Source organism: Populus trichocarpa, chromosome 18 (genome assembly GCF_000002775.5).
Source record: "Populus trichocarpa isolate Nisqually-1 chromosome 18, P.trichocarpa_v4.1, whole genome shotgun sequence".
Taxonomy (NCBI): Eukaryota; Viridiplantae; Streptophyta; class Magnoliopsida; order Malpighiales; family Salicaceae; genus Populus; species Populus trichocarpa.
Genome location: NC_037302.2, coordinates 2,490,397 through 2,515,000, shown reverse-complemented (window position 1 = coordinate 2,515,000; position 24,604 = coordinate 2,490,397). Strand labels below are relative to the sequence as shown.

The following is a 24,604-nucleotide window of genomic DNA, read 5'->3' as shown; positions in this document are numbered from 1 at the left end:
TCTGGATTCTTACACACTGCTTTAGCTCCTCTTTGCCTCTAAAAATCCCAACCCAGAAAATAAAAATAAGAAATTCATTAGTGCAAAGAACTTTACTTTCAGTATACAAAATCAATTAATTTAATAGAACCCAGAAAAAAAGGAGTTATAAAGTTGCTAACTCTTTTGTGATAAAAAAGAGCAATGAAGAATCTATCAGTGCAAGAATGGAAATAGAACCTCTAAATTTAGAAAGAAATTCAAAATTAAATATTTGTTAAAATTTAATTGAATAAAACCAAACTCAAAAATTAAAAAAAAAAAGAATATGAAAGATTGATAGAGATACCTGAAATCCCAAAATAGAAAATTATATTTTTTTCCTTTTTTTTGAGACTTAATAAAAAAGAAAAATTATATCTGTAGCTTTTGGTGGATTGCGAGTTGCTATTGCAGATATCATAATGGCTTTAGTTGGCGGAATTTACTGATAAACCCCTAGACCTTGTCTATTTCATGTCTGAATCGCTAGTTTCCAGGCAGCCTTGTTGTTGAATGACTTAAATACCCTTGAACATAGCAAAGCTTCTGGTAATTCTGGTACGTTAGTTGTGTATTTGTCAGAATAAAAAGGGAGTTTTGTGTAATTTAATTGTAATGGACAATTCTTGCACCATTTCACTGTAGACACTTGTGGTTTTTCAATTTATGAATGAGCCATGTAATTTGGTATTTTGTAGATGTTACCCAAAACTTATAGACTTCCTTCATCAACGTCCTCCATGTGCATTCATAGAGGGTGGTAGTCTTGCTTTCAATTGTGAAGAAATTATTGCATAAATATCTTAGGTGGAGACAATTATATGTTATCTATGTGTTTTATATTTTTTGGTCTAGTTTATGAATGATAAAATAGAATTGATTTATGTAATAATTTTTCTCGTCTCTAAGAAAATAAAGATTTTTGTAGTGCTGGGAATGCTTTTCTAGAGAGCCAAGGATGAAATTGTAATTGCATTTCAAGAAACTAAAAAAAAAATATTTTGTTTAGAGTTGTTTTATAACATATAGTTAAATATTTTTATTTGCATGTAGTCGGATATGTTATTATTATCATTAACTATAAATTTAAAACGTGGAGAATCTATTATGCAAAATGTAATGTGAATCCCTTTACATTATATTATGGTTTGTAGTGCTTTATTTTTTGTCCCTTTGGAAAGATGAGATTGAAAAATGACGGATAAAAATGAAAAATACAGCAGAATGACTGTCTTTGATAAAGTTTGGGCTAAATGTTTATTATAGTCCTTATACTTTTTAAATTATAAATATTGAACCCCTTTAATTTTCAAGATTTAGGGTAAAATCAATTTTGGTCTCAAACTCCATTTTTCTTATTTTTTTAGTCTATGGTTTAAGAGAAGTGAGAGAAAGTCGCTAGAATACAACATTAGAGAGAGAAAAAAAATTATTGATACCGATTTCGACCACAAAAACAATTAATATTAATGTCAAATTGTTCTATTTGACGAAGGGAGTTTATATTAGATTTATTTTACCGTAAAATTACATAGAAAAACAAATAGGAGCTTCATAATATTTTTTGTTTCAGGTTGATTCCGGGTTTTTGAGCAGTTTTTTTGAGGCCATAAATGAGTTTATCAAGTTGCTTAGAATGTTTTATGGGTGTTTTGGGTCAAAATAGGTTGAAGAATTGGTTTTTGGGTCGAAAAAACTTCTCCTTTGATTTTCTAGTGGATGGAAACTAAGCAATATTAGACCACGAGTTGTTAGCCTTAGAACGTCATCTAACATTTTTTTCAAAACAAATCAAGACTGAAGACATGTTATCGCCTATCAAAAACCCAAAAAAAAAATTAAAGAACTAAGAGCACGTGTATAATCCTGTAAGCCCACGTGTGAACCCTTATTAGATGGGTTAGGTATTGTTGGGTCTGGCAAGCCTTTTTTAAAATAGTGTTTTTTTAATTAATGCTTCTTTTATATGTACTTTTTTCAAAATAATTTTTAAATTTATATTTATATTAACACCCCTTCTCTCTTTTATTTTATTTTTTATCTAGCCTCTTTTAAATTGTGGCTATTTTCTAGTTATTTTGTATTCATTTAGTTTTTTGAGAAACTGTTCTAATTCATCTATAATTTTTTATATTTTATATAAATAAATTATATTTTAAGAAATTAAAAATATTTATTTTTGGATAATATTTTTAATATGTGACCTTGAAAAATATTTTTTTCTTTTCTTTTATTTTATTTGATCAATTTTATGTTTGTCTATTTTTATTAATATTTTATTAAATAAAAAATCTATTTTTGTGAATAAAGTCATTAAACACAATCGTGTCAACGATCTGAGTTGCGAGATCAGAGATAACCTTATATAAAGCCAATCAAAACAAATCATGAAAATCAATTCTAAATCAACCAAATGATGAATGATGAATGATGATATTAAAAAAAGAGAGTAAAGAATTCAATAAAACCCCTATTTTAAAGGATAAAATAAAAAAAATAAATCAAAGAAAAAAGCATTAGTGGCCCACCACGCTTGTTTTTTTGTTGAGTTCATCTCTCATATTTTTCTCGAAGACTGAAAATTGAGCAAAAACAAAAAAAAAACTCTTGAACCAAAATAAAATTTTAAAAAACTTGAAGATTGACCATGCATTTCTTCGTGTTTTACATTATGGTCCTCTAACTTTACGTTTTATCTTTCTAATTCAATTGAAAACTTTATCCGAAGAAATAAGGCCACAAAAGAATCAAATTACAAAGGAAAAAAATTCTAATGATGAAATTAAATGATAAAATATAGTAATTGTTAATTTCTGCATATCATGCTCACTATAATTATTCATAAAGTAATTTTTAATATTATTATCAAGACCTCAAATTTTATTTGAAAACTATGACATTGTTAAATAATTTTTTAAAAATATTATAATACTTTTACTTGATTTAAAAAGAATCTTATTCCAACATAATAAAAAATTAAAGGATCATTTAAAAAAGACGAGGTGCTCTCGGGTTCAGAGAGACGAGCTTGTGTGTCCAGCCTTTAAAAAAAACGAGGGCAAAGCCGCCTTCTTCTTCTTCTTCTTTTGGTAATAAGCAAACAACCCGTCTTCCCCAAGAACAAATAAGAAACTATAGGGGTTATTTCAAATATACCAAAACCAATGTGGCTAGATGTAAATTGAGCTATGGCATGTGTTCTTCAAAATCTTATGACATTAAAGAAGATATTATGGTCAATAAATATGTAAAGAAAGAGCAGAACCCTACTGTTCGTCCATTTAATATTTCGGTGGATCGAATTATTGTAATGTCCATCGCAATTTGATGAATGAATTCATCCTTTGATGATATAATAAATAGAAAGAAGTTCTGTTTGTCATTTTCTTATAGTTTGTTTCATCTCTTGAAAGGGAAGAAGTGAGTGCACATTTTGCTTAACATTTATTCCTTTTATTTCTCTAACGAAACACGCACACTTGCAATTAGAAGTGAGCAAAAAAACCAAGTCAAAACCGAGTCAAATCGATTTGAACCGGTTTTTGTCCTAAAAAACCAAACCGAAACCGGTCGGTTTGAACCAGTTTCGGTTTTTTTTTAAAAAAATTTGGTTTGGTTATTTTTTTTTATAAAAACCGAACCAAACTCAAAATGATCATCTCTACTTACAATTTACTTGTTCAATGATAATTATTAATTACATTCTTCGGTTTGTAGCTATGCCATTAATTAATTTATAATTGTTACTTGATGTTAAAATTATGTTATTTTTATTCAAATACTTTCAATTTTTCTTTTTCATCAAGAGGGTTCAAAGAAAAAAAATTGCATCCACATTTATATCTTTTTTAGTTGATGTTTTTGTTTTTAATGTTTGTTTGAAAATGCGGTGCAATATATTTTTATAAAAATATTTTTTAATTAAAAATACATTAAAATAATATGTTTTTATTTTTACTTTAAATTAATTTTTTTAAATTGTTTTTATATAGTAATGTTAAAAACAAATTTTAAAAATTTAAAAATATTATTTTAAATAAAAATATTTTAAAAAACAACACAAGCAAGACAACACCCTACCATCAATCCAACTTCATCATTGTTTTTCACACAATTTTCACACTGTTTGTTTGGTGGAAAAATAATCTTCAGCATATTTATCCGTTAAAGGAGTTGAAAATGTGCTTTGGAACCAAACAAGCCCTTTTAATATTTGGAAATCTTAGAACATGTTTGGAAACGCGGTACAAATCGTGTTCTAAAAAAATTAATTTTTTTTTGCTAAAATTTAATATAGTTTATACGTTTTGGATCGTTTTGATGTGCTGATATTAAAAATAATTTTTTAAAAATAAAAAAATATTATTAACATGCATTTCAACACAAAAAATTATTTAAAAAGCAACCACAATATTGAAATCATAATGATATATTTGATTACCGATAAAAAAAAGTAATAATAACAATAAAGAGCCGTCAGTGGACAGGTGTCATCTTCAGACACAAACCTGTCACTGGGGACTTCCAAGAAATTTAGGCTTAGCAAAATCAAGATACTTAATCAGCATATTATGATTTAATAATTTGATTAGACTAAGTGATGATGGCGAAATTGCAGAGAAATGAAAGGGAACGAAGGAAATGACCAGATTAGTCAACTCATTAGTTTCATTTCACTGTCTTTACTTTATCGCTTACACGGGTTTTTTTTGAAAATATTTTTTAAAAAATATATTAAAATAATTTATTTTTAATATCAAATATCAAAATAATTTAAAACTATAAAAAACTAATTTAAAATAAAAAAATATTAAAAACGCTCTTTAATCAGAAAAACAAATACACCGTCAATCAATTCTAATGATCTTCTCATTCTTTTTTTCTTGGAACAAAAATTAAAGCAATATAATATTTTTTTATATTTTCTAATAATTTTAATATATAAAAAATTAAAAAATTATTTTAATATATTTTTAAATAAATAACACCGAGAATACTATAATTGTTAAACACACGCTATCAAGGATAGGAAGAACATTAAAAAAAAAAAATTCTTGCACGGATGAAATTGAATTTTGGCAAGAGGAGAAAGGAATTTGCACATGCTTTATAAAGGCACTGTACACTAACCTAGCCCAGTCTTGCCTTGGTTGGGCCGTGATGTGCTTTTAGTTTGCAAACTTCGGCCCAAAATGAATTGTTTGGGCCGTGAAGTGCCTTTTGTTTTATAATTTATTTTCCTCTTGAGGATAAGGGTATAATCAGGTTAGTTTGAGCATTTAAAAGAATAAAAAAATATCTTGAGGAGCTAATAGATTAAAACAACTCAAAATTATGGATTGATTTAGATATATTTTTTTTAATTCTGTTTTTTGGATTAAATAGAAATTAACCTTCAATATTTATTTTGATTTTTCTTCATTAAAATGTCATCACATCAATATTTAAAAAGCATGTTGAATAATATGAATAATATTTTGAGTTTATGATTTTATTTATTTTATTAGAAAAGATATTGGCAAACATTTTTCATCCATTAGAATAATTGATATGATACAATTCAGAAGACCTAAAGTAATTATTTAACACGCTGGTCAATCCTAGGTATCGCTCGTTATAATTCAGATACTCCAAGACTATTATGTTCATCGAGTAACTCGTTGTTTTTCTTTTGTTTTTACAGGCCCACTGTCTAAGCAATCCAGCACTCTCCAGTCTCACCTCAAAACAATTGATCGTTATCAGAAGGTGACAATGTGCATGGGAAAAAGGTTCTCCCTAGCTATATGTTGTTGTTTCATGGCTTAATTAGACTAGCTGTGGCCTATGCTGCGTGCACAGGACGTACACCCAACACAATCCAAACTAATTAAGTTTCTACTCGATTCCAAGTTGAAGATAGAGAAGAAGATGGCCATTAATGTAAGGTCTTCGTCTTTCTCGCTACTCCCACATAAGTTTTGGCAAAACAACATGCGAAAACGTTACAATGTCTTAATTTAAATTGGAGGTTGCAGACGAGGGAGCAAGAAATTGAAGCATTTAGTCAAGGAAGGTGGGCACTGAGAGGTCTCTCTCTCTCGCTAGCTCGCTCGCTGGTATTTACATTTCTACACTGTTGTCAGCTAGAGAAGGGCTGCTACAAAAGCAACATACCTCTGAGATCAGGTGGGCCCAATTGAATCAAGAAGCCAAGGGAATGAATTCTTTGGGGACCTTTCTCTGATATCATCATCATCATCTCATCACTACCACATATTTAAAATGTAAAACAAAATCAACAGTAAATGACAGAAAATAAGGAATAGTTTTGTCCTCTGCCAAATGGTATAGTGTTCATAAATTTTTCACTAGTAATATTGCATGGAGCAATATGGCATGCATGCACAACAATCAGATGTTTGATTAGTACATTTGCATGCCATGTCATGCCAACCTATACTTGCATAGATACGCCCCCCTGGCTACTGCATGCCATCAACCCTAAGATAGTCTCAAGAACCCAGACACCTTCCATCCATGAAACGTTCCGCTCACGCTCCCAAGCTCCCTCCACAGAATATATCCAGGTAATGTATTGATATTGTAATGAAAAGCTCCTTGCAATATCAACTGTGGTGCTTAGTGCCATTCCCCCCACTGTTTGTCGTGGAAAAATTCTACTCGTTATCTTGGAAAGCACAAAGATTTTGAAAGTTAAGTTAGACTAAACTCTAAGAAACAACTCCACATTTATATTGGGATTTGATTTTTTTTTTCTTGCCTTCATCTTGTCCTGCTACAATATCCTTTCCCTGTATATCTTTTTTGGTGTCTAATTTTCTATGCTCAACAAAGGCATGCTTATCGGATAAGGGACACAATAAATGGCAGAGAGAGGAGAGAGATCTAGAGACTAGAGAGTGTTAATGACTTAATGCTGTCTTTTAAAATATTTTTTAACTTAAAAATATATTAAAATAAAATTAAATAATTTAAAAACACTAAAAAAAACCATGGAATCCGTCTGTCTCCCTCATACAGCAGTCCTTTCCATTCTGCCAACAAGATTTTTGGTGGATGATCGGTACTGATCAGTAGGAAGCAAAAGAAATGACGCAAGATTCTCATTACTTGTGAAAACGCGTGCTTGGAAGCGTGTGATGTGGATTTCGAATTCAATGCAGAAGCTCCTTCTTCCCAACTTGGACTTTTCCTTCCTCCATTGTCTTATGGCGGCAGAGAGAGATAGAGATAGGGGCCGAGGCTTGCATCAGCAGCAGCAGCAGTACAGAGAGAGAGAGAGAGAAAGGGTTTAATTTCTTTGGTTCTGGTAGAGAGTAACAGAGAGGAGATCTATCAATCCGTTTCTGAAAGCTTCGTACAAATAGTCTATGAAAAGAGGGTCAGAGCCCCATCATTGTCTCAATTATCAGCCTAAAAATTACAGAGATAGTACTAGCTATCCAGTATACTGTATAACACTCAGCACCACCACCCCTCCCGAACGTACCTTGGCTGAATATATTCACATCAACACCTGTGGGAGCTGCCTCGGCAAGATTGCAAAGGCACCGCTGTTTACATATATTCTTGTTATCCTTTCGGGTAGTCTTACGGATTCTTCGTCGTGGTCTGGAATAGCTTCATCGTATAGATTCGGTAACCAATATCGAATCATCTATGGAACCAATGCGAAAAATACTATCCCTTTCATTGCTCTTTTAGGGATATTTTTCAAAATTTGCACAATTTTTTATTTAAAAATTTGGACAGAATAACAACTTTTAAAAAATATTGGGTGAAAACACATATTTTTATATTATCATGCCTTTGAAGCGTGCGAGAAGGTAAAACTCAAATTATCTGACTTAATCGGTTGATCGATTGATCTAGTTGTATGAACCGGTCGACCGTTTTACATAAAAACTATAATTTTATGAATTTTTTTTTTCAAATGTGTTTTATGAGTCAAAATATATATTTCTGTCTAACTTGCAGACTAAAAAAGGACTATAACTTTTGGTTAGGTTTAGATCCAAGAGGAGGATAGCCTAAACCAGTTTGACAGGTTTAGGTCTAATAAGAGGTTTGGTCACGCCGGATCAGAATAACAACTCAAAAGGACTATAACTTTTGATTCGACCGTTAGATCGCACTTAAATCTTTACAAGAGTTTCCAGAGGTTGTTTTCCTTTTGAGTAGTCACAACGTCGCTACACAGACCATGAAATATTTAGATATAAAAAATCTCGTTGAGGCCCCCTAATTTTGGCAGTTTTGAGACTTTTCTTATTATTTTCGGAACCGATCAACCGATTTCACTGATCATTACGAATCAGTCGACCCGTTAGCCCTGAATTTAATTTATGCCGTGGTTGTGAAGCACAACATCAATTAAATTCTTGTCGAGGTTTCCAACCGTGACATTTAATTGATGTCATGGTTAAGAAATATAATATTTAATTAAATATCACGGTTTAGAAGAACTGTTACATCTAAAAATATACTATTTCGCCAAAAAAATCTTGCTACTATATTAATTGGCCAATTGTTTTGATTTTGTGTGCTAATTGCCCGGACCAAAATTTGTGATCCAACATAACCAATAAAATAACACACACACACACAACACACAGAGAGGCAAAATTAAGTTTCTTTTGAATTCCCCCCAGGCTTTGAAGAATTCTTTTTAAGCTGGTATGTACTTTTAGAACTTAGAAGCAAACTAAAGGAGGAGTGTGATCATACTGCTTGCTTTAGCGGATTAATTAGAGCTGGCAAAGGTGTTGCTGCGTACGTATAAGACACAAGTTACTATCCCAAAAAAAAAAATAGAAATCCAAGAGACAATAATGCTTCTGGTTATAGAGATGAATATGAAAATGAGTTTTTATTTTTGTTTTAAAAACGGTTTTTAATCAAATTTTATTATTCTAAAAAAAGATAAAAGAGAAAAATAAACACAGAAACAAGTTACTTTTTTTACAAATCCTTTTTAAACATTTTTAATTTTTATCTTTACATTCATATCTAGATAGTTGATTATAATTAATTTATTTTTCAATTTCAAAACTAGAAAATATAAAAAAAATCATGAAAAATACAATAGATTTTAACCAACAATGATGAGCAGATGGAGGTTGAATGATCATAAAAAAAAATATGTATTTCTGATAAAATTATTATCCTACATTTCTATCTATGTTAGATCTCTACTTTGTGTCTGTACAAATATTTTATTTGAGACATGATTGATTTAATTATTTATTTTATTGTTAAATATATTTGAAGAAATGATTTAATAACCGTTAAATCATAATTTAATTATATTATTTTATTATTATATTTTAAGTTAGCTAAAAAAAGACTTTTTCGAAACTAAAGTGAAAAAAATTAACAAAAATTTTAAACCGTGTGGGGTTTTCACTGTAGCAGTAGATATAATTTGCTGTAGATCGCTAAAGTGAAATTACCCTTTTGCTCCTGAGTTGAAAAAAAAAATTGTAATGATATTGAGGGTGTTTTGATCTTTATAATTGATCTATTAGTCATTAAAAAGTTGTTTAGGGGTATGCTAGTATTTTCTATTTTTTTTGCACATTAAAAATACGATTTTGTCCCTAAATTTAACAATTTTTTGAGCTGTTGCCCAAGGGTTTTTTAGTCTTTCAAAAACATTAAAATAGTAAAAATACTTATTTACCCCTAAAGTAAAAAAAATCGAGTTGTTGACCGAGGGCCTTTCTGGTTTTTTGCACTTTGAAATATAGTAGAAATACTATTATACCCTTAGAAAAGACAAATATCAAGGCATGAGTCTATGGTCATTTATATACTTTTACTATTTTTTTTTGTGATTCTCGGGGTTCATGAAGGGCATTCTAGTATTTCTTTGTTGGAAAACAATTATTTTATTTTAAAAAGGTGTCGGCGTGTCATGCTCATACGCCAGTGAGTATGTGTCGTCCGCGGTGTTTCAGTGGCGCGTGTGGATCCTTCCGATGACTAAATTTGCCCTTACGTTGTATTATTAGATGCGCTGTAGTGTCCTCTTTCTTTTGAGGTGTTATGTGTCGGTGTATTATGGTCGGTTTCTTGCTTGCGATTGTTTTTATTTTCCTTCTTTCTTTTCTCTTTCTTACAGAGAAAGTGCACATTTATATCCTCTTTTCTTTAGATTTGTCAATTTTAGTGTCTCTATATATATATATATATATATATATATATATATATATATATATATATATATATATATAAAGGAACACAATAAGTCACATGATTGTACTACCTTCGCAGACAATGGAAAGGAACCTTACCATAGGACTTGTTTTTCATCAAGAAGATGTGGTACGTATATTAAGCTAGTCGATGTGCGGATCAATTCATATAAATTGAAAACGGGCGAAAGGCGGGGTCCATAATGACCAACTTTGATGAATTAATCCCATAATATCAAACACTAAATAAGAAAGTTCTGAACCATATTGAGGCCATTGTCATTGTCATTTGCCTTTTTTTTCACGTGAAATGTCCATTCATCTGATGTAAACCAGGAGCTTTTATATACATAAAGTTGAAATTTCCATGTTAAATTGGAAGCAAGCAACCTATAAGAGATTCAAGATTCAAAAGGAAAAAGAAGAATCATAAACAGGGCTTAGAGCTGAGGAGATAGCTAGCATTATATTAGCATCGCTCTTGCAGGTTATTGATCATTAACTTTGTTCCATCCTGCTGCATTTTTGGCTTAAATTTTATAATGAGATGGATCTTTGTTTTCGGTAGGTTGCATGAAATGGTAATAAGGTTTGCTGCGTAGTATCAATTTCTGAGTATTCAGTCCATTTTGGTGAAGGAATTAAGGCTTTCCCGTTTCATTCTTTAGGCAATTGAGAACGGGATTCGGACTTGTATAAAAACAAGCACTAGCAACTTCAAAAGCTTGCGGCAACCATGAAGAGAGATATTTAGGGTTGTGAACTGTTTAGATTTTTGGAGAGTTCTATAACAATGAGATATAGCTTTCTAATGGAGAGATCGATTTGTTTATTTAAGAGCTTTATTATATATGTTGCTACCCAAATTTTGACCCATATTTTGATAAATTTTCAAATACAAAATAAATAAAATAATAAATAATAAAATAATAAAAAATTAATAATAAGGGTTTACATGTGGCGATAACATAAAGCATCAATGCTAATATCAAGGAAGCAATATGTCAAGGAGATAATTACCGAATCATATATAAATACTGCAATATAAAATACCATATATATATGATTTGATTCGTGCTGGTTATGGAAAATAATCATACCATAGATATATGATTTGATTCGTGCTGGTTATGGAAAATAATCACTGCAATAGTAAAATACCATATATATAGGATTTGTTGGTGCTGGTTATAGAAGACAATCTCTGCAATAATTATTGCAATATTTCCTTGAATAGCACGTGCACAGATTTTCTATATAAATGAACCTCCAGCCATATTAACGGGGAGAAAAAGATTCAAAAGGGGGTGCAATTTTTCAGAAAAGAGGAGAAAAACACAAAAAAACCTAAACCCGTTTCATCTTCCTCTTCTGGTCGCTCCCTCCCTTTGAAAAGAAAAAAACAGAGCCGCCCTCCCTGCTTTTGATTTTCGCTCCCGTGAACCAGCATAAGCCTTCCTCTTCTCCATCCAACAGCCCCGCTCACTGCCCCTGCACTCTTCTTTCTCTGCCGCCAGCCAAACAAACCATTCCCCCATCTTCTTCTTCTAGGCTTCATCCCTCAGCCCTCTGCCACACCTAACACGAGCCGCCCCCCTACCTTCGAAAAAGAAAACAAAAAAAGAGAGAGCCCCGGACACGCTCTTTGCCTATTTTTCCCCTCTGTTACACGGAGACCAGCCCCTCTCCTTTATCTGGCCGACTCTCCCTCACGAGCTCTCCTCTATTTAGCCAAACTAGAGAAAACGTTGCTTTGGCCTTTGAGAATTCTCGGTTTCCCTCTTCAGCCGGCCATTGATCAGCAGTCTCCTCTCTCAGTCGGCCAAAACCAGATCTCCTCCCTCACTTCTTCTTCCCCTACAGAACCTTTTTTTTGCCTTTTACCCATAGCCAAACACCTTCCCCAATTTCCTCATCTCACTCTTCCCGACAGCCCACTCATTTCCATTTCCTTCGGACAAGAACGAGAGAGAGAGAGAGCACCCAAAACCAGTCCCCATCCTGGCATTCCCTTCTCTCGGCCATTTCTTCCCCTGCACCTGAAGCAGCCCTCTCTGTCAACGTAGCCTCAGACCAGCCTCCACCGAGCCCACAGCAGCAGCAACCATTTCTTCTCAGTAGAGACAAGACAGACGTGAAATGAGATGAAGGACGAGCAGAAGGAAAGAAGATAAACAGATGAAAATCAGAGAGACGAACCAGCACGCCTTCGCCATCACCTTTGTCCCTTCATTCCGTCTCCAGTTTCTTCTCCTCTAGTGGTGCAACTTTTTTTCTCCTCCACAGGAACAGGTATTAATTAGCCGAAGCAACAGCCTAGTAATGAGATCAGTTCCATCCCGGTCGACGCCATCCACCAGCTTCATTCTCAAGCACCAGCTTCGTCCCTGCACCAGGTAAGCTCTTCTCGTCCTTATGCATGCATGCATGAATTCAATTCACCCTGTTACTGTACATGTGAATTTTAATTCACCAGTAACTGTTCACGCGGGTCTCCTGCTGACCGAAAAGAAAAAAAGTTTATGTTTGGCTTCGAGGGGTCATCCTTGATTTTTTGGACTGTTCAGTTTACTTGCAAATTTTGAGAATATATACGCAGTTTGTTGTCTTTAATTGCAATTAAATGTGATGGTTTTTTTTTTGACAAAAAAAAATATTTTTATGTGTTGCATACGGCCAATACCCTAACATCTTTTTGAATTTCCTCTTAAAAAAAAAAACAAATATTTGAAGTTTTGAAAATGTGTTTTCGCATGGATTTCTTAAACACAAAAATTATTTTCTTGCATTTCTGGATTTTACAACATGTTTGTAAAACTCCAAAGGGTATTGGCCAATATTTCAAAAAATATAAAAATCTTATTTTTTGGGGGAATTCATCTATTATTCACCGTTAATGTTTGGATAAAGAAATCCCAAAGGGATGAATATCCAAAATATTATTGGGAATAATTTATCTATTATTCACCGTTAATGTTTGGATAAAGAAATCCCAAAGGGATGAATATCCAAAATATTATTGGGAATAACTTGCTATTATTCGTTGTTAATGTTTGGATAAAGAAACCCTAAGTGGTTAATATCCAAAATATTTTTCTAGGAATAATAAGTCATCACACATCCTTGAAAGAAGCCTTAATTATAATCGAGGACATTTCAATTTTTGACTCCACAGTTTACGAGCCGTGAGAGTATGAAATACTAAGGGAAAAATGAGCTTTTAAAGCACATGGAATCTCCTTGGATTTCTATCTTAATAAATTTAATTTGAATCAAACACAGATTATCCTAGGAAAACACCAACACCATAGCTATTATCAGGCAAACCAAACACCAAGCAGCTTACCTTAGGTAGGGCGAACTAGGGGTGCTAATACCTTCCCTTTACGCAACCAGTCCCTTGCCTTAGAATCTCTGAAAGACCAGTTAGGTTTCCCAGTGACCATAATACTAGGTGGCGACTCCACTTTACACAAAAAACAAAAAAGACCGCGAAATCAACCGAGGATCGCCGCGACGCCGCGCTCCGCTCGCGAGGGTGCGGCAATATATATATATATATATATATATATATATAGACACACACACTCTATAAATATTAAAATCCTAAACCACAATTCCATCTAAAGATATATCACCAAACTCAATGGATAAAAGAATATCAATAGACACACACACACATGGTGAGACCAAATACGTACTCCATAAATATTATTTTGCTAATAATTTGATATTCTTTTATCAATTGAGTTTGGTGATATATCTTTAGATGGAATTATATTTTAGGATTTTAATATTTATAGAGTAGGTAATTGGTCTCACCATGTGTGTGTGTCTCTCTCTCTCTCTCTCTCTCTCTCTATATATATATATATATATATATATATATATATATATATATATATATATATTTGTGTGTGTGTTATATTCTTCCTTATATTTTCTCAATATTTTTAACGTTGTATTTCATGAGAATTCTGTTTAAAATCTTAGATAAATTTCTAATATGATGATTACTAATGATATCCTAAAAATCCAAATAGCTTAAGAACAAAGCGTATGAGTTGAATAATCGGTTAATCTTTTGGTTCAAATAATTGATCCATTCTCTCTAACCAAGATGGTTGGTGCTTGATAAACCATGATGACCGATGACTGGTACCTATAAAAGATCCTCTTTGATTGGTTTGGGGACTCTCCGTTACTCAAGTAAGTGTATTTTTTAGAGAAAGTGGGAATGAATCCCCATCAACGCTCATGCTTAGAAAATCCCTAAGGGGCGGAGTAGAACATAAGAAGGGTGAGCCTTTATACTTAGAAAATTTTCTAATAGGCTGAAAGGAACCCGAGGAGGGTGAACTTTATACTTAAATTTTTTATATAAGAATTTAGGGGAAAACCCAATGAGAGTGAGCCTATACTTGAAAAATATTCTAAGAGGATAAGGGGAACGAATCCTTATCGACGCCCATACTTAGAAAATTCTCTAAGAGGAGGAGGGAAACCCAAGGAGGGTGAGCCTTTATACTTAGAAGATTTTCTAAGAACCCGAGGGGAACCTGAGAAAGGTAAGCCTTATACTTAGAAAGTTTTCTATGAGGCTGGGGGGAATCCAATGAGGATGAGCCTATATTTAGAAAATATTATAAGAGGCTAAAGGGAACGAATCTCTATCGATGCCCAATACTTAGAAAATTTTCAAGGGGCAGAGGGGACAAACCCATGTTGATATCCATACTTCAAAAATTTTCTAAGGGGCAGAGGGGAACCCAAGGAGGGTGAGTTTATACTTTGAAAATATTCTAAAAGGCTAAAAGAAATGAATTCATATTAACACCCATACTTGGAGAATTTCCAAGAGGTGGAATGGAACCCAAGAAAGGTGAGCCTATATTTAGAAAATATTCTAAGAGGATAAGGGGAACGAATCCTTATTGACACCCATACTTAAAAAATTTCCAAAGGGCAGAGTGGAACCCAAGTAGAGTGAGCCTACAGTTAGAAAATATTCTGAAAGGCTAAGGGAAATGAATCCATCTCAACGCCCATACCTAGAAAATTTTCAAGAGGTGGAGGGGATGAACCCATGTCGATGCCCATACTTAGAAAGTTTGCTCAGAGGCGGAATGGAACCCAAGAAGGGTTAGGTTATACTTAGAAAATATTTTAAGAGGTTGGGGGAACGAATCCCAATCGAAGCCCATATTTAAAAAACTTTCAAGGGGCGAAGGGGACAAGCCCAATTAGACTTAGTGGTATATATTTGTCTATAGAACGAGAGTGTTGTTACTTTGTTGTGGTTGACTATCTCTAGTTGTCATGGAAGGTAGAGCTATCGCACTAGGGAGAACCCCTTACAAGAAGATTATGCAATCGCACTAGAAAGAACCTTTTCCAAGGAGATTGTGCAGGAGTCTAGAAGCCCTCACTAAAGATTTGTAGATAGAAAATGTATGTTAGAGAGATAGTTATTTTAATTTAAAAATAAACTTACTTCCTATCAAGGATAATATATCATGATGTGATTTGTTAAGCTCTAAAGAGCCTTTTGATTCATGACTTGGAGAGTAGTGTTATTGCACTTGGAAGACCCTTGATCAATCCCTTTCAAAGATAGGGTTGTCATGAGTGTCAAGACTTGCCAAGGTGGTAAAGCCTGATTTTGCCCCTGAGCGGACAACACAGCTTGGGTGAGGGGTTGCACTTGGTTAATGAGCTCTTGGAAATCCGAATGGAAAGATGTGATCATGATAATAGGTAGATCCATAAAGTGTTCTAGCCCATATGTGTCATGGTTGCGTGCCATGAAATGACTTTGAAATGTTTAGAAAAAACTGATAACTTTTTTATCAACTTTCCACCGATGATGGCAATTATAATGTCCTAAAAAATCTAAGTAGCTTAAGAACAAGGCTTATGTGTTGAATAATCAATTAATCTCTAGGTCCTAGCAATTTGATTCATTCTTCCTAGCCAAGGTGACTAGTGCTTGGTGCCTAGGAGGCCAATGTGGTCGGTGGATGGTACCTATAAAAGGTTTTTTTTTTGGTGGATTTGAAGACTCTTCGTTGTTTAAATATCTTTTTGAGAGAAAGTGTAATGATATTTTAGAGAGATGCTCTGAAAATATGTATGTAATAGAGAATGAAGATTGTGAACCTGTTGTATGAATGATTCATAATATGTTTATAGCTCATGAGTCTTGTCTCTTTATAGAAAGTGGGGCTAAAATGTAATTTTACCCCAATAGTTTTAATAAGAGGAAATATCCCTGACATATGTCTTATTGAGGGATAAATATACCTTACATAAATATTAATGTTGATGAAAATATGATGGACCCTTAGATGACTTTTATACAATATCCCTTACAAAAATTAATGTTGATGAAAATACGGTAGGACCTTAGAGGACTTTTATACACCTAAAGATATAAGGAGAGTAAGATTCAAAATATAGTTGAGCCCATGAGACTGGGCTCTTCCCAAGGTTAAGCCCATGGGGGCCGGGCTTTTTCCAAGGCTGATCCTTTTGGGTTGGGCCCGGGCACGTTGCTTGAGACCGTGTGTTTTTAGGCATTCGAGGGTTTTTTTAAGCCCGTTAAATATATGTTTATCAATCACCTAATATCAATGCGTGAAACTTGGTCACATGTTCGTTAAATAATAGCCCATAACATTTTGTGTAACTAAATCTAAAGAACATCATAACACAAAATGCTTTTTTTTTTGTTTTTTTTGTCATAATTATAAATATTCTTGAACTAGCTTATACATGAATGAAATTATTAAAAACAAACAATTCAAGTTAATATATTATCAAATTAAAGGATAAGGGATTGGATAGCCGCAAGAAAATAGTTGCCAAGAGTCGAGAGAAGTGTGTTTGGTATTGTGGTAACTTTTGTGGTAGTGGTTTGAAAAAAAGTTATTTTACAAAAAGTACTTTTAGTTGAGGTTAGTTTGATATTTATATATGTTTGGTTAAAACTGTGGTTGAAATTGAGGTTGAACAAAAAGTAGTTTAATGTGTTTGGTTAAAAAAAATGATTTTCAAATTGAGGTTATAAAATAATTAAAATGTGTGTGTGTGTGTGTATATATATATGTTTTTAATTTAAATATTGTAGATTTAACTACTACTATTACATCATGAAATAAATAATACTTATATCAAATATTTTTTATTGTTCCACTAAACTATCTCCAATTTCATCACGTACGAAATCCATCCGACAAGGACTACAGTTTTCTTGGTTCCTTAAGCGCGCAACAACATCAGGTAAAATATCATCAGGAACAAAATTGGGATTGCGATCAAATTCTGCAAATGCTACGTCATCAAGCGATCTTCTTCTAATTTTTTGAATAAAACACAATTAAAAATAAAAATAAAAATTGAATTTTTTTTAACTAGGTCAGACCCGGTCCGGCCGGAACAGTGGAGAGTGACTCCACTGTTCATGTGAACAGTGGAGTGCACTCTCCACTGTGTCCGCAGGTTTGCGGAAAGCAGTTGAGATCTGCTTTCCGCAAACATGTGGTTTTAACAAAATTTGAATGGGTCCCACATGAATTGTAAATTGTGTTTATCATTATCATACATTTAACAATTGCGGTTTGCTTTAAAAGCTGCCGTAGCCGCGTTAACAAACGGATTCTAAGGTACCGTTTGTTTCTGTGGCTGGGCCGTGCTTTTTAAAAAATCTAAATTTTTATTGCTTTAAATTAATTTTATTTTGGTGTTTTTGAATCGTTTTGATTGCTGATGTCAAAACAAATTTAAAAATAAAAAAAATATTATTTTAATGTATTTTCAAGCAAAAGATACATTGAAAAGCAACCGCTGCCACATTGTCACACATTACCTAAAAAAATCTTCATAATACAACTACATATGCGACACACTTCAAAAAAGAAAATGCATTCGTTTTGCTTGATAATATATGAACATCAATTAGGTGTGATCATTTTCGATTTGGTTTGGTTTTTGATAAAAAAATACTAATCAAACCAATTATATATATATATATATATATATATATATATATATATATAGAGAGAGAGAGAGAGAGAGAGAGAGAGAGAGAGAGAGAACATGACCTAGACAAAAACTAGTTCAAACTGACTTATTTTGGTTTGGTTCAGTTTGATTTTTTAAAAAGAAAAAAGGGCAAAACCTAGTTGTTTTTAATGGGCTTTTTTTAGGGCTTTTATGGGTTGAGGTTTTTCCGGCCAAATCTAGTTAATTTTATAGAATAAGATAAAAAAAAATCAAAATTCATAAAATAGATCAAATAATTGCAACTTTTCAATAACATATATAAATGTAATCACAAAAAAAAAAAGATATAAATTTATCCAAACAACATATATAAATTTAATCATAAAATTTTGTTGCAAGTAAAACCTATCCAAAACACTATACCTATTCTATTTTATACACTAGGAACAATACGAACTTCATGTTTTAACAAATGGATGCAAATCTTAAGGGTTTGGTTTGGGATAGAAAAAGAAGAAGAGTATATTGTTATTATGAAAAACAAGCTTTTTAAAACATAGGACATCTTTTATATTCATTATTATGAAACCATATTATAAGCAATATTTTTTCTATTTATCCTTAAGGATCCGGTTCAGTTTAGTTCGATCGATTTCAGAAGCTTTAAACCAAAACTAAACCAAACCTATTTTTTTGTTTTCTAATCGGTTTTTTCAAGGTTTTTTTTTCGTTTGGTATTCCTAGTTATTTTTTTTCTTTGTTTAATCTATTTTTTTCTCTCAACCCTAACATAAAGCTTCACTTATCACTTTCCATCCTAGTATAAATTAAGCTTCTTTTTTTTTTTTTTTTTAATCAATTCAGGTCCTAATCCAACATTTGCCAATTGAACCTCTTGTTCATATCCAATATCCATTAGTATTTATCGTCAAATTTTCTAAAAAAAGATGATTTTTTTATTTCATAAATGAGATTCTTTTGGAATGTTGGGCACCACCACTAAAAATTAAAAAAATATCAATAAAATATTCCATCAGCACATAATAAAGATTTTGTCATTATTTCATAATTATTAGCGTTTTCTTTTGTCAGAAACTTGCTTGTTGGAGTTTTTTATTCCATCAGCATTTTCATCAGCATTTTCACTGGAAAGAATAAACTCAATTAATGGCTTAAGCAAGCCATAACAAGTACATCTCGACACATAACTTTTTACACTAGCTCCAGCGAAGCTAAATTAGGTTGACAAGTTCAGTTGAAACACCAACACAATTACTATATATAGCAGTCGCAGCTCATATGAATTAACATACAATATTAGCATTCAACTCAGAAAAATATAGGGCAAGTTTTTCTTCAAGTAAATTACCATCTCATAATTACACAACTGCAGGGAGACATTTCCAATTATAAACTATTTTCCAAAGTGGGAGAGATGCAACAGCTTTATGCAAGTACACATGTTTTTCATTTAATATCCTATTGGGTAAAAGGTTAAGAGGGTGTTTGTTTATGCAGCACCTTTTATTTTTAAAATAAACCGCACAAACAACATGTTTGGTTAATATTGAAGCTTAATTTGCTATCGAAAGCAGCTTCAAGATGCTTCTCCTCTTCTCCTGCGGTCTTGACAGTGAAGAGTGAATTAATTCACTCTCTATTGTTCACGTGAACAATGAAGAATGACTCTACTGTTCATGGCCGGACTGGGTCCGGCCCAAATCTAAATGTATTGGACCAGGTCCGACCCAGTAAAAAAAATCTAATTTTTATTTTTATTTTTAATTGTGTTTTATTTGAAAAATTAGTGTTTAATATTATTCAATGACACTACATAAATTAGAAGAAGATCACATGATAACGTAGCATTTCAGAATTTAATCGCAATCCCAATTTTGTTCCTGATGATATTTTACTTGATGTTGTTGCATGCTCAGAAAATCATGAAAACTGCAGTCCTTGTTGGATGAATTTCGTACGTGATGGAATTGTAGATAGTTTAATGGAACAATAAAAAATATTTTATATAAAGTATTATTTATTTTATGATGTAATAGTAGTAGTTAAATCTACAATATTTAAATTAAAAACCATCAATATTAATATATATCTTTCTAGTTATTTTATAACCTCAATTTGAAAAAGCAATCTTAACCAAACATATTAAACTACTTTTTATTTAACTTTAATTTCAACCACAATTTTAACAAAACATATATAAATACCAAACCAACCTCACTCAAAAATGTTTTTATAAAATAATTTTTTTTAAAACCATAATCACAAAAACTACCAGAAGTACAAAACATACTATTAGTAAAATTATTGAATCAAGGTTCTTTCAGCTAATCATATGGTGACAAGTGTCCTCTATAAATTGTATTAACGATGCAACTTGCAGTTTACATAGCGAGGGGGGCAAGGCAAACAACCTCTGGCTGGGCAAAGGACCAAAAGTTGACGCATGAAAGGTCTGAAACAAAGCTAATTTTAGGCAAAAGACAAAGATGTGGCAATGCAAAGTTCAAAGCTTACACTAACGTCCGAAGGACAATATGGAAGAACTTGCCAAGAACAAAAAAAAAACCTAAAACTTAAAGGAGTTGTATCACTCTTTCCAAAAGACGTTCTTAATATAGAAATTCAGGGTGAGAGTGAACATAAATCTTCTATTTCCCATACATTTTGACCGCACTTTACATGCGATGGTTGGAATTACAAAGGAATTATATAGGTATTTTGCGTTTTCAAGTTTCGTCTCTAACTCTTTGGTGCATCAACGAAAAAAAAAATGTGACAATATTCAGTTTCGAGAGCAACAAGAATGCTTCACAAAAATCCCCACATTGTGGATTTATGATCATATATAGAAGGTTTAAACTTAAAAAGTAATCTTTCCGAAATGAACTTCTCACAAGAATCTAAAGGATCGAATCTTTTTCATTAGAATAATGTTTGGTTATGGTCTCGTAAAGGAAGAGTCATATTTCTTGTATTTCTTATTATAAAATTATAGAAATTCATTTTGAAATTATCAAATCTCTATCTTTTTAACGCAAACGTGTTTGAAAATATGATCGCGGTTGTTTTTATTTCAAAATACATTAAAATAATATAAGCGTGTTTAGGAGTGTGGTTGTATTTCTTGTTTTAAAATTATAAAAACTCACTTTGAAATTATCAAATAGATAAATTTATCTTTCTAACTAAATATATTTTTGTCTATTCTATACTTGTTTTTATTTTATTTTAAGACATTAACAAGACACGACCTAGTTGAGTTTGGCGAAGATTTATACGCAGTATTTGATTTTTGAGGTATACGACACTAAGAGGACTGTCATACTATTGGCAGACATTGGATTTATGTGAAGTGTCTTGCATGCTTCTCGGATAGGAATGCATTTAATACATTAATGAATACAGGGCGAAAACACTAGATTTTAGAATTGATTGTTCCTTTCTACTAATTTTTTTGGCTTTTGCCGAGAGGAATCTCGTTTGGAGGACCTCAATTGATGCTGCTTTTATGGAAAGCTGCTGGCACTGTGAGCAAGAAGGTAGGTAAATTAATTTAACCAAAGAATTGATGAACACTTTGATGCTGCAGGCCGTAGTTTTCTTTAAAAAGAAAACCTAGCTAGATGTAAATGCTCGTGCAACTAAGAAAAAATCAAAGTAAATTTAACCGAAGAATCAATGAACACTTTGAATTACAGTTCAGTTAAATACGATAAATAATAAAATATAATATCACGAAATAAATAGCAAAAAAAAAAAAAAAACCATGTTAGATTTTGGGAATTCAAGTTAAATTCTACTCTGGACGTTATTTTGTACAAAGTCTAGGAAGATACAAGAGGAGTGGAGATGAACCTCCCATACAAAATTGGTGCATTTACAAGAAAGAAAAGAGAAAAAAAGAAAAAGAAAATGAAAAATGAAAACTAGTCCTCCCTGGTGAACAATTAATTAATCTTCCACCTAAAAACTTAATCTATGAAAGTTTACCCCGAATTTTCTCTCTTTTCCCATCTTATTTGGCCCCATCATGATCTAAGTGTATGATAACATGGGAATTACAAGATCTAATACTATCCTTGGCTGCCTTCCATTCACCAGCTATGTCATGAGCAATTTTTACTGCATCCGAGGCAGTTCCTAACAGGCCTCTTCTTGTGAAGCCAACCGTGTACAGTCCATTTCCTCCTTTCCAGCCCTTAGGAAAGGGGGTTTTGGGCATGCCATCTTTTGTGAAGAAATCACATCCCTGCATTAGCGATGGCGGAAAAAAAAAATTGGGTTACTTCCAAGAATCAAGTAGGCGAGTCGGGTTATAATAGAAAGGACAGTTTTTTAGGTTTATTTTGCAAAACGAATAACATTATGTCATGATAGCAACATAACATAAAACTCCACAGAGAAAACTGCAATTTTTATTTTGGGTATGTTAGAAAAGGTATAATAACTTCAAGCAGAGCCTAACTGATTTATTCTTTTTTGCATGGAGAAAAGAAGGGATTTGTAGGTGTCTGCCCTCTGTGCATGTGTCCAAGGCAGAAAAGGATAGATGATTCATAATAAGATAGAACTAAATCTAAAAACTTCATAGATATGATGCTTACCTTGAGCCAAGTAGGGACATTGCTTTTGTACCCAGTTGCTAAGATTATAGACTCAAACTCCCTTTCTTGTCCATCCATAAATTTGACTCCATTTTTTGTTATCTCCTTCACACCTTCCATCACCTGAAACCCTAGCAACATTAGCTGCTGGCCAAAAGCTATTGCAGAGAGTAGTAGTAGCATACATGCACATAAAAATTAAGGGTTTGTTTATATGTGCTTGATTTACCTTGATTTTGCCAGACTTAATCTGTGATAATGCACCAACATCCAACACTGGTGTCTTTCCAGTGACATTCTTTAGCTCAATGGGGCCTGTTTTTGGTCGCTTCAGGCCTAATTGGTCTGTGTTGCCCAAGGTGAGATTGGCTCCTAGAAGTAGCAACTTGTCCACTAATCTCAAGGGTAACCACTTTAGAAGTGCCATGGCTACTCCGAATGTTGACATGCCAAACATCTCTCGAGGAAGAACATGCACCTGCATCAACAAAATAAGGCATGGATAATAAAAAAAACTAAGCATATCGAATGGTAAAAACAATTTCGAAAACCAAAATCTTAATCTAGAAAAACATTAGTTTCTTTGGGAAACTAGGATTAGATTGCTTACTGTATTTCTTACAACCATATGAGGGATCGCATTGTGTCTACAGAGGTCTAAGCTAACTTCCATCCCTGAATTGCCACACCCAATGACCAAGACCCTTTGGTTCTTGAACTTAGAACCAGAATTGTACTCACTTGTATGTAGAATAGCACCTTTAAACTTGCCACAACCAGCTATTTCAGGTATTACAGGCTCAGCATTCTCACCAGTAGCAGCAATAAGCCATCTAGAATGGTACTCAAGGTGTTCAGTTTGCACCCTCCAAATCCCTTTAACGCGGTCATATTCTGCCTTTTTTACAGCCTGGTTGAATTTAGGATGGATATTGAAATGAGAAGCATAAGACTCCATGTAAGAAATGAATTGGCTCTTGGTAGGGTACTTGGGGAAATTAGCAGGGAAACCAAGAAGCGGGAGTTCACAGAACTGTTTAGGAAGGTGAAGTTTTAAGCGGTCATAGGTTCTTTGTTGCCAAAGAGAAGCTATGCAGTCACTCTTTTCAAGAATTAGAGAAGGGACTCCTTGTTGAGAAAGGCAGGCAGCAGCGGCTAAGCCAGATGGTCCCGCACCTACAATGATAGGTCCATGAACCTTAACACACTTTGCTTGTGTAAACCCTTGTTGCTCTTGTTCTTTACCAGAAGCCATGTTGGAAATCCCAAGAAAAAACGAGAAGGAAGGAAAGAATGACTCTGTTTTTGCTCTGTTTTCTACCCTCTCACAAAACGGGAATTTAAAGAGAGAAAAAGGTTCTTTAGTGAGGCTTGATAAGAAAAGAGTGAATGAAGAGAGAATCAATCAGAGGTAGAGTGTGAGTGAGACTGGGGGTTTCAAGTACACAGAATAGAAAGCAGAGGTTTTTTATGAGAAGTGAGAGGTTGACAGAGAAAAATATAGGGAAGAGGGAGAGAGTTAATAATATCAGCAGAGACAGAGAGAGGAATGGTGTGATGAAGGCGTGAAGGTTAAGGAAAGGATTTAGTTCTCTTTCTCAAGGCTCTTCTTCTCAGCTTTCTGCAGAGGTTTTTCTTGAAGGAAGGGTGTAGGAGTGGTAGCAGTAGGCCATCAAAACATGAGATATAAATAGCTTTTAATCTCTTACTTGACACCTTTCTTTAATTAATAATATTATTTCAATATCCTCATTT

General features: G+C 32.9%; 2 protein-coding genes across 7 annotated transcripts in view; both read right to left on the bottom strand.

Annotated features, from left to right (window-relative positions):
* LOC18107497 (transcriptional corepressor LEUNIG) overlaps window positions 1-24,604 on the bottom strand; it is a 66,869-nt gene that overhangs the window by 8,435 nt on the left and 33,830 nt on the right. For 4 of the 6 annotated variants that reach the window (XM_024590241.2, XM_006371666.3, XM_024590242.2 and 1 more), the window contains exons 1-2: window positions 329-459; window positions 1-38 (exon numbers count right to left, since the gene is read on the bottom strand). The exon at window positions 1-38 is cut by the window's left edge and continues 67 nt beyond it. The gene's annotated coding sequence lies outside the window, so the exon portion shown is untranslated. Of the gene's footprint in view, window positions 39-328; window positions 460-24,604 lie in introns of those variants that run through there. The other 2 variants (XM_052449136.1, XM_052449137.1) reach the window with 1 other exon arrangement.
* On the bottom strand, window positions 22,029-24,500 carry LOC7462966 (probable indole-3-pyruvate monooxygenase YUCCA4). Its single transcript, XM_002324802.3, has 4 exons — window positions 23,460-24,500; window positions 23,079-23,327; window positions 22,850-22,972; window positions 22,029-22,494 (listed from the first exon to the last, which is right to left on the bottom strand). Exons 1-4 carry the CDS (start codon window positions 24,102-24,104, stop codon window positions 22,261-22,263), a joined length of 1,251 nt encoding a protein of 416 aa, XP_002324838.3. The 5' UTR covers window positions 24,105-24,500; the 3' UTR covers window positions 22,029-22,260.